The following is an 11,710-nucleotide window of genomic DNA, read 5'->3' on the forward strand; positions in this document are numbered from 1 at the left end:
AAATAGTTGCTGAAAAATATGGTGAAGATCCTTTGGGGTGGTGTACTAACATTTCCAAAAAATCGTATGGTTGTAGTGTATGGAAGGGCATTCTGAATTTTATGGAGTTATTTAAATCTAATAATAAGATGAAGGTGGGCATTGGTAGGAAGACATGTTTTTGGGGAGATCGTTGGCTCACAGACGTTCCACTTCGAATTCAGTTCCCTACTGTCTTTGGTATCACAACGACTAAAAGGATGACTGTGGCCCAAGTTAGAACAGTCTAAGATGGTGCGGTTTCGTGGGACTTGGGAATCAACAGGAGAGTTCAAGACCATGTGGTCAGAGATAAGCTCCCTCCTTAGTTTGTTTGATGGTTTCCCTTCGGAGGACAGTAATGATGAAGATTATAGAGTGTGGCTGGGGACTAATACAAATGGGAAGTTTACTGTGAAGTCGTGTTATTTTTGGCTGATTTCCGACTGTCCGTCTCCGGAGAGGTTGGTCCCTCCTAACAAGATTTGGTCAAAATACTGGCCAACCAAGGTTAGTTTCTTCGTGTGGGTGGCAAGTTTGGAAAAGATTTCAACTCAAGATTTAATCTGTAGGAGAGGTTGGTATAAAGAATGGGTGAATCATTGTTACATGTGTGTACGGGATGGTGAAACAGCTAACCATCTTCTCATACATTGCGATGTGGCGTGGCGTATTTGGGGCATTTTTCTTAAGGGTTGGAACATCAAGTGCGCAACTCCCCCTGACATTATAACTCTAATCTCTAGTTGGCCTAGCTCGAGGAGGAATGGTTTGGTGCTGAAAGTGCTTCCTGCTGCTATCATTTGGAATTTATGGGAGGAAAGGCTAAGGGCCTTCCAAGGTGTCAGTAAGGAGGTGGTGGGTATTGTGGATGTAGTGAAGCTGACGGTGGCGTACTGATTGCATAACAGGGGGTTTTCAAAGGTATTTCCATGGAACAGTTCATTATCAGCTGGGATGATGTCGTCTTTCAACCTCCATAGGACAGTTCCTGGAGGCTTTCTAGCTATAGTGCTTAGAGAATATTGGGTTTGTCTTTGTTTGTTCTGTGCTCTCCTGGCTTTGGTTCTTGGTTTGTGATTGTTCTAACTTAGGTGCGTCGTTTTTTTTCCCTTGGTTGCAACGGTGTTTTGGTTCTTGTGGGTGGCTTTTCTGGCCTCCCTTTCTTTTCTTTTGGTCGAGTGAGCTTAAGCTCATACATCATGTACTTTGGCTCTATCTCAATAAAAAATTTAATTTATCGATAAAAAAAAAAACATGTAAGATTATTTAACCTGTTACCGGGATGTCACCAAGAATGTTGGAAATTCACAATTTCTTAGGATCATCCTGTTACCGTTAATCAGCTACCTCAATTGTTTATCGGAGTAAGTACAGGTTGGTACCGCATATCCAACAACCATCCCATTCAATAGGTTGCGTACGATGCAATGCAGGTGGAATATTTAGGAAAATGAGAAGCGGTGCAAGGATTTTACAAGAGAAGGCGAGTACAGTGAAGGGAATCACCACAAATTAACTTGTAGCTACTGAACCAAAAGGAAACTAATTCCCCCAAGAACATACCGTGGTACCGGTTCCTCGACCTTGGTTTCGCATTTAATGTCTCCGTAGTCGTCATCTTCACCAATGACTAAACAAGAAAATATGGACAAACTTGAGAAGTTCAGTTCCTCTTTAGGTGTTGTTCGTGGAGGTAAAGAAGCTGAGGTTAAGAACATCTTTGGTAGTACTGTAGACAGATATCATTCTTCGAAATTGGTCAAGGATTTGGGTCCTAGCAATGAAGATTTGGGTAGAGGGAAAAGAACCCCTATACCCAAGAAGAAGTTATAAAGGCCCTGGTGATTTCATATGTTTATCTAGTCTAGCATGTTGTGCTTTTTTGCTTTCTCTAGCGTGTTTTTCTTGTAGCTTATTTGCTGGGTTGGCGTGTACCTTCCCTTGTTGCGCTTAGGCGCCGCTCATCTTGTTTCTCATTTTTTATTTCTAATAAAACTTTAACCTTTTTAAGTCAAAAGAAAATCTTCACCAACTAATTAATTTCTTCAAAGACATCAAACACAGGGGTTTAAAATGTTTTGGACTTTCACTTATTCAGCTGAGACAATGTTGAGAGTTGAGACACAAAATTTACACATTTAAAGGAAAAATATCAGTAGAACATTAAACTGCTGAAGGATTTGAATTGTTAGCAGAGCTAGTTGGAGATCTAACCAACAGGTAAGAATTATTTTGTATTAGAATTGTGTGATTTGTGCATATAGGATTAAAACAGATGGAGAAGTTACCGACTAAAATAATCATACACATATTATCTCTCCCTCACAAAACCGTGATCAACTGCTAACTAATTTGCAAACCCTGGCGAGTAATAACAAGCAATATCAAGGTAGGTCTCCTTTTTCAGTTGGGAAATTACTTGTTTTCAAAATCTTTTACGAAGGAGACCAATACGATGATATGCATGCATTGGCATTACTCTTACAAGACACTTGTAGAAATCGATAATCATCCGTTTATTGAACTAGAACCCTTGTTTTTTACATGGTTAGTTCATGTAATGGTCTGGTTTGTTTCAGGACATGTCTACTGTTGCGCATGGTGTCATCAACATTCGTAATCCCTTATCAGGATTATGTTTATCTTTCAACAGTCAACCCCGACAAAGAATCTAATGGTAAGATGATTGGTTATTTTTATATACGTGGAAATGGAGCCCTTTGTTGGATACTGCGTAGGAGAAGAGAAGACTTAGCAGATGAGAGGAGTTCCAATTGATGATACCATTACCACCATTTCCGGTGAATTGGAATTACACCGAAAATTGTTTATCTGAAATTGTTTGGAGGGTATTTGTGTGCTTTTTACATGGACGATCGAAAAGAAGATAAGTTCTTTCATGTATCAGCATTAGAAAAAAATGATATAAGTTTTTTTTTCTTTTTTTATAGAAAAAGATATAATAAAGCATGTTGACTTCAAGTTGTTCAACGACTTGTACGTGAAGTTTGGAGTAAGAAATTTAGCATAGCATACCGTTTCCCAAGTATGTCAGATACGAAGTGCATTAAGTTGTAATGTCGTATGATGAAAGTGTCTTTTGTTATGACCCAAAAACTACCCTACTAAGAAAACTCTGGGATGATAGTCCGAGGAGGATTTTTAGAGCCATTTATTCACGTAAATATTCTTGTTTACTCAAAGCATTTAGAGAAAATTAGAAGAAGATTTTGTGCATGCATATATGCTCCCATCTAATTATTCTCCACAGGAAATCTATATCGATAAACTTGTTTATCGAAATATACATAGTATGGCTTAGGAATTGGATGCCTGCTAATATAGCTCTTCATTGGATAGTGAATCTAGCTAGGACTCCACCATTAGGAGACTCGGAAGCTAGTCTTTGTTCATGAGGGTAGTCAGTAGAAGGATGATTATGAAACTACCAATTAGAGTGCTTTTTTTTCCCCTAAGCAAATATCAATTATAATAAAAAGAAGAAGTTTACAAAAAGTAAACGGCAACTAAAGCCTAAGAAACAGAAGAGGCTAGAATAGCTCAACCCCCTGACCGTCGAAAACTTACAAACACAAAAAAAAACAGATCAGATTAGGAAACAAAAAATTGACACCAATTATTTATCACACTTTCCAGGTGAATCTTTTAGCGCTTCAGAGATCTTGCACCTGTAGTAAGCTTGAGCTTTAATCTGTTTTATCACTTGAGTTGTATCAAAGATGACATTCTCGAAAACCAGTTTGTTCCGGTGCGTCCAAATAGTCCAACAAATTGCAGCAGGTAGCAATTGCCAAAGCACTAAACCAGCTTAAAACCAGTTGTATCAATTTGAGTGCTTTACCATTTAGAAAAGTTGATGGATCTATTTTTGTTTTTTGATTCTTAGTTATTTCTTTTGGTATATATATACCTCGGAAAAGCTTTTTCTCCAATTTTACAAACAACAGCTTAAATTAGCCAAATTGTACACTGTTGTGGCTAAATGAAAACAAATAAAAATGGAATATTAGACGTTATTCTTTCTTTATTTTTTTGATCGCTAAATAAAAGTTGATAAAGCATGAACTATAAGTACAAAATTCTGAGCAAAGAAGGGACACAATAACTGTTCATAAACAAGCAGTCAAGCAGAGCAAGATACCAAGATAGCAAGAAACAATCTTAATGACAGAAAACACCTGAGACTACAAATTAGTACTGGAGGTTGTTGAAACTTTAGTCATGTTAATCAGTTCACCATGTGTGTACGTATTCGGTGTCGTGTCTTTGTCCCCATTTATTAATATGTAGTACTTGATTTTCTATTTTAGTGTTCTCTATGTATAAATAGTTCTCTTAAAAATCAGACATGCATGGTCATTTATGGGAATCGACTTTATTCAAGTTGTCCGGTGATGTGAGTGCATAATTATGCAGTTCTTTAAATGCTTGTGTTTTAAGTTTTTCATCTATCCATTAGTGATACAGGAATTACAAGCCAAAGCATTTAATTAACCTTGTCTAATTCGTTTCAACTTTCTCTGCCTTGAATTGCTACTAGTAGTAGCCTACTACTCATAAGTCAAAACTCACTGCCATATGCCTATACCCTCACCTACTTCATTCATTACTTTGATGCCAACAGAAGATCTATACGAAATAATACCTAAGGTTTTGGCAAACAGGCTTGTTTCTGAGACTCAAAGTGCATACGTTGATGGAAGACAAATTACCAACGACATTCTTATAGCGAATCAAGTGGTTGATTCAAAGATGAAAGATGGCTCTTAAGGTATATTTGCAAAATTGATTTGCTAAACTCACGATGAAAATGTTGCAGCTCAGATTGGAAGCGGAGGGAACTTGGTTAACCCTGCTGGTGAGCTTTTTAGTAAACACTCTTAAAAACTTCGATTATGTAGTGATGATAATATGGGTTTGATCATAACGATATGGTGATGATGTTGGTTTAGATCCCAATGTTTTCCCTCAACAAAATCCTGCTGCGCTTGGAGGTTCAGAGGTTGCCATGGCTGCTGCACCTATTGGAGAGGGTGAGTCTGTTTAATTAGTCTATCTTAAGGTAGAATTTTTATGATTTGTTAAAGTCTACTGTTTAATTCTTGGAATAGGGTTTTAGAGTGATCAAATATTTAATGAAAGTTGGATCGATTAACTCTTTGTTTAGGTGCTCCTCGAAATCAAGGACGTAGAAGGGCCAGACACGATCAAGTTGAGAACCCTCCACCACCACAACAACGTAGAACAAGAACCAGATGCGAGCCAGCTCAGAACCCGCAACCACCACAACCACAAGTTCCGATTGAACATCCAATCCCCGACATGGGAGAGATTCCAGCGCACCTACGAGACCCGCCACACCGTCTGTACCAGTTTTGCAGGAAAAAGTTAACAAAGTCTGACTTAAAGGGTAATCTTACAATTACGGGTAACAACAGGCCTTTTTTAAAGCACAAGGCAAGTGAGGCTAACATTGTTCTCCCACGCTGTATTGACGTACAACTACTTATTGGTCATCCTCCTCCCCTAAGTGCCTTCCTTTGGCTGAACAATCCAACCAGTGATGATTTGACTTTGGCCTGGAGTGCGTTTCTTCCTAGCATGCATATTCGCTTTGTTGAAAAGCAGTACATTGATATGTGGTTCGAGATGACTATGACTAGAGCAATGGACATTTACGTCCAGGGAGATCGACGTTAGAGAAAGTAAAAAGAATGTGTTACTTGATTTTCTATTTTAGTCTTGTCTATGTACTTCTCTTAAAAGTCAGACTTGGTCATTTATGGGAATCGAGTTATCTGGTGATGTAAGTGCGATAGCACAATTTAAGTTACTTAACTATGTAGTTTTTTAAATGCTTGTCCTTAAGTTTTTCATCTAACGATTATTGATATAGGATAGTGATGATGATGATGTTCTAGATCTAGTTTTTTAAATGCTTGTCTTTAAGTTACTTAACCTGATAACAACTCTCTTTAATGGAGTTATCTGGTTAAAGAGTACGAACTGCTGCGAGATTTTTAGTTAGAAAAGAGATAGTGATGATGATGATGTTCTAGATCTAGTATTACTTTGTGTGTTTTGAAGGTTTAATAATTATCAGAGTCAGACCTGAATGATGTAGATGTTGATCTTTGTTTCTGTACAAGGTAATAAATTATGGGTATCGAGGGATCATAAATCATACAAAATCAATAAAACACAAGTAGGGAAGACAGGAAAATTAAAATGGTTCGATCACTGACCTACATCCACTGAGACACCCCGTAGGGTGAATTGGATTGATCTCCAGGGTTACTGGGATGTTTACATTTGATTTAGTTATTCCTATTTATAAATGATAGGATACTAAACCTAGGTAAAACTAGTCTACCTAGAATACAGGAGTTACAACTTGCTTGATCCTATATTCTATTAGGTGACCTGCTGTAGTTATCTTTGATCAAGTCTTGAATCAAGTCCACGGTAATTTGCTTTAAAGATAGAGTTTATCCTCTTTTGTAGCTAGCTGGTGAATTTCCTCGGTCCTTCACTGCATGGTAACCTCGGCTCTTGTATAGGAGCATATATTCCAACACCCCCCCTCAAGTTGGAACACGGAAATTTTTTGAAGTGTCCAACTTGAACAATCTTGAGTAGAAATGTAGATTCTCGTAGCATAAACTTCAATTAAGGTCTTGTAATATGGACTAGGTACCATGAAGGTCATTGAATCTTCAATCACCAACATTAGTGAAATACAGCAACAAGCAGCAAAGTGGTCTTCACAAGGCACAGATGAGAGAAATGGCTTTAATGGGCTTGGTTTGTTAGATTTCTATCCAAGACAGGACATGATAGACAAACCAACAACTCGGAACAGATGATGGTTGTTTAAGGAAGTTTTCACACATGGAAACTATAGTTTCAGAAGAAAAAAAATGAATAGCTAAAAACAATGTGTTGCCGCTCCACAGGTAATATCTCTGTATAGAAAAACAAACAGTCAAGCACAACTTGCTATTGAACTGAATGAAAACAAGAATTTGGACACCTTCAAAAGTGAGGTTTAAAAATAACATCATATTCATATAGTATGTAGCCCGATGTGAACGATTTCTTCTAAAAGAAAACAAAGGGAACTGTTTGAGATAAGCCAGCAAACCTATATTGAACCAAAACTGGCAGAAAGTTCCCCAAAACAAAAAAAAGATTGTACTAATCTTTGTTAGCATTGTAGTCTAGCACTTGTAGACGATATTTAAGGAGATGACACTGAACATGGAAATATGTTCAGAAATTGTGAGATATCAAAAATATGGAACGATATATTCGGTAATGAATGGATTTCCGAAAATATTTTTGGATACCAAAGAAAATATTCAGAATAAAGATATCCCTAGAAAACACGAGTTTAGTTTTCAGAAATATAAAAAGTATTTTCACTAAATGAGATTACCAAAAATGGTAAATATAGAATATATGAAAACCATTTCCAAAAAATAAATCAATTGCCATATTTTGGCATGAAATTGGAAGATGGAGATATATTCGTGATTGAATTCTTCTTGGCAAAGAAAAACCAAGGAAAAAAAATACATTACAGAGGATGTATACTTGATCATCCACAATGTGCTTGATTGGAATATCCATAATTACCATAAAAGATTTAAGGTATAGAGTATTAATTGATATTAAGAGAAATGTTTTGCCGTGAACAATAGCAAAATATTGATAGAAGATATCATGTCCACTGTATCGACATGACATACGAAAGAATAGATTAACCCATATATTATGGGTTTGAACTATTGAATGAAACCAATTGGAGAATCCAACTGTGTACATGAAAAATATTAGGTCTTAATAAAGCAAAACCTCAGTGAAATAAACTTGTTAAAAGCGATCACAAGATATCTGGAAAATGGAATACTCTTTAGAAATGATTGAGTTTCCATGAATCTTGGCCACAAGAGCAGGAAAAGAAAAAAAAATCTCTTGTGATCCAGGACAACGATAGAAACAATTGTCTTGAAACACAAATAAACAACACGATCTTTTTGATTTAAGGGGTATGCTAGCGATAAACCAAAGAAATGTGTTTTGAGCCTGAAATATGAAACAGGTTTTTGACGTGAACAAAATATCCACAGAGATTTTCCAGTATAATCGGAAAAAAAAATTTGAGAGTCTGATAAACTAGCTAAGAGTCATCAATAGAGAAAAAAAAAGACTATTGTTTACCATCACAAGATCGTAGTGATGAAAGAAATATTAAAACAAATTTTAGAAAGCGGAAGCGATTCGAGCGGATCTCCCCGCTCTGATACCATAATAAATTATGGGTATCGAGGGATCATAGATCATACAAAATCAATAAAACACAAGTAGGGAAGACTGGAAAATTAAAGTGGTTCGGTTACTGACCTACATCCACTGAGAAACCTCATAGGGTGAATTGGATTGATCTCCAGGGTTACTGGGATGTTTACATTTGATTTAGTTATTCCTATTTATAGATGATAGGATACTAAAACTAGGTAAAACTAGTCTACCTAGAATACAGGAGTTACAACTTGCTTGATCCTATATTCTAGTAGGTGACTTGCTGCAGTTATCTTTGATCAAGTCTTGAATCAAGTCCACGGTAGTTTGCTTTAAAGCTAGAGTTTATCCTCTTTTGTAGCTAGCTGGTGAATTTCCTCGGTCCTTCACTGCATGGTAACCTCGGCTCTTGTATAGGAGCAGATATTCCAACACAAGGATCATACAATATTTTTCAAGATTTTGAGTTCATGAATCGAAATGAGTGAAAATGTGCAGATGCTTGATTGTATTAGATTTGTAGAGTAAATCGATTTAAGATGATGATCAATTTGATGCTTTCGTTAACGAACCGAGTTATGATATCGAATCGAATGAGTAAAAATGTGCAAAATCTTTGTATTGAAATTGGTACAATAGATCGATTTTTGTAATATTAGGGTTAATTTTCGAGTCAAGATCAAATGTTTTCATTTATTGAACTGAGTTTTGATAATCACTCTCAAGATCAAATGTTTTCATTTATTGAACTGAGTTTTGATAATCACTCTTTGTTTAGGTGCGTCTCAAGAACAAGAAAGTAGAAAAAAAGCCAGACACGATCCACTTCAGAACCCTCCACCACAACCACATGTTATACAACAACGACAGCCACAACAACTACCACCAGGAAAGCAATCACAGCCGGCGCCACCACAACAACCACCACGACGACAAGCAACACCAACAGCAACAGTTTTCGCACCTAACTCTTTGCATGTCTTTCCACCATTACGACCACAACCACTACAATCAATAGCTTATCAGCGTAACCCTTGGCTTGTCCCGCCACCACCATTATCATATTTCTTACTTGACCCTTCGGCTCCCCTTCCACCACAACCAACACCAATCCCAGCTGGTTTTTTACGTAACTCTTTGGCTGCCCCTCTGCCAAGACAACCAGCTCCTCATCCTCCACCACCACCACTTGCCTCCCATCCTCCTCCTCCTCCAATTGAATATCTACTCGAGGGCATGGGAGAGATTCCAGAGAACCTTCAACCCCGCAACATCAGCTACACCGGTTATGCAGGAAACAGTTGTCGAATTTGGACATGAAGCGTAATCTCAAAATTACGGGTCATAACAGGGCTTTTCTTAGACACAAGGAAGAGCAAGCTAACGTTCGTTTCCCGGTCCAAGTTAACGTAGTAATAATTGATGGTCCACCTCCTGCCAAATATGTGCTTCGCAAATATCGAGAGGAAGAATTCGTTCTGGCTTGGAATAAATTGGTTAACACCCAAGGTTTTGAACTTATTCAACAACAGCCGGTAGATAGTAGGTACTCGATGATACTTTACCATTTCTATCGTAGTAGTCTTTGTCTATGTAGTTTTTTGAAAAATCATTCCTGGTCACCGGAACGGACTTTAGTCAAGTATCTAATAGGAATTTCTATAGTACCTTTTCCTTGGATTTATATAATGCAATAGCACAACTAAAACGATGTAAGTACAGTTTTAACTGCAAACTCTTTCTAATTTACTGCAATTGCACAATTTCATTAGATCTCTTTTCTTTTGTGAACCTATATTGCCTATAAGAATAGCAAGCCTTCTAATTAACCTTAAATGCACACACAATTGTGTTTATAAATGAGAGTGAAAATTACAGCTTATGAAATCTAGAGGGTGTGGAAACTTAAGATCCGGCAGTTAAAAGAAAGGCTGCAATTAATGGGTTCTTTCTTTTTCTTACATGGTTCCTTCAAAGTCCAACTTTGCTATAATGTAGGAGTAAGAAATTAAACAAGACCTCCCGCTATTCCACTGCCAATTTTAACTCTGGTTTGCCAATTTAGTCTTTCCTTGAACTTAGCTGAAGACATTTTGACTTTAGCCTTTTGGTGCATAGACATGTAACATGGGATAATGTTCGATCATATAGCTTGCATGGACTGGGATAACCGAAATTAACTTCATCCATGAACTAGGGTATTTACGGACACTAGTGGAAACAAAGTGAGTGTTAACCATCTCCGACTATTGGATCCATTGAATAAGTTTCATGAGTACTCATGGGACATTGCCATACTAATCGGCACAATGACAATGCAATACACAGAACGGATAAGCACGCAGCGAAGTACGTTAAGATAGCAAGTCATAACGATAATTCTCCTAGACAGAAGGAAAAAGAGATGCTATTTAAAATTGTGTATCCTTCAAACTTGTAAGCCCAGTTGATAACCTTGGGCAAATTTAAACGATCAATCAAAACGATATAACCAGTAAGTAAGGTGAATCAGTAGTGTCATACAGTTTTCTTAGTGTAGTGATCTATCACTTACAGTTTTCTCCGGGAACACTTCTTGAGAGGTTTAACCCATTCAAAGGAAGATGCAAGGAGGTGTGTTGGCATTGAGACTAATATTTTCATATTTGAAGACTAATATTTCGGATCTAGTATTGTTGTTGTGTCGCTTTGGAGAGATGAGACCAGTACAATATGTTTTCCTTAATAATTTTTTTGAGCGTCTTTCTTATGTGCCTTCGCTTTAAACGAACTTACTCAATGTACATTATATATTGAGTAAGAGGAGGACCATTTAAGTACTACTACGTTAATATAGAGTGGGAAATAAACGTTAGCCTGCACAACCGAGAATAGCTTAAAGAGGCCTGTTACGACCCATAATTAAAAGATTACAATCCTCTCCATAATTTCTACAAACTAGTCTACTCCAAGACATACTTGCATTATCATCAATGTATAAGATGCGTAGTCTTCCCTACTACTCTACAGGTTCGATGGTCATAAGATGGTCGCAGCGATTATATAACAGTTGTGTATCTCGGCGGCTAGATTTTTAATTCTAAATATTTTACTTTCAATCTCTCTCAACTACATTTTCTACTGCTCTGAAAACTCTTTTAAGAGCTCAGCTATGCTAATTTGTTTTTTGTTTCCCGGAAATCTATATGTTGTTTCAACACGATATTAATCAACACCGCTAATGCCCACTCAAGATTTTAGTCATAAGATTTTACTCAATATGTTCTCTCTTTCCATCTCCAGGTTAAAAACAAGGAAAGAGAGAAATTCTCATTGAAATAAGGACATATCTTCACTAAACAAGGGAGACCTTACATCACTAATC

The 11,710-nt window shown here is 37.1% G+C and overlaps 1 protein-coding gene across 1 annotated transcript; it reads left to right on the plus strand.

Moving 5' to 3' along the window:
- The first annotated feature begins 270 nt into the window (after window positions 1-270).
- LOC113280496 lies at window positions 271-918 on the plus strand. Its single transcript, XM_026529114.1, has one exon. The coding sequence runs from the start codon at window positions 271-273 to the stop codon at window positions 916-918; it is 648 nt and encodes a 215-aa protein (XP_026384899.1).
- Window positions 919-11,710: the final 10,792 nt, after the last annotated feature.

The sequence above is a fragment of the Papaver somniferum genome, chromosome 5 (assembly GCF_003573695.1).
Source record: "Papaver somniferum cultivar HN1 chromosome 5, ASM357369v1, whole genome shotgun sequence".
Classification (NCBI taxonomy): Eukaryota; Viridiplantae; Streptophyta; class Magnoliopsida; order Ranunculales; family Papaveraceae; genus Papaver; species Papaver somniferum.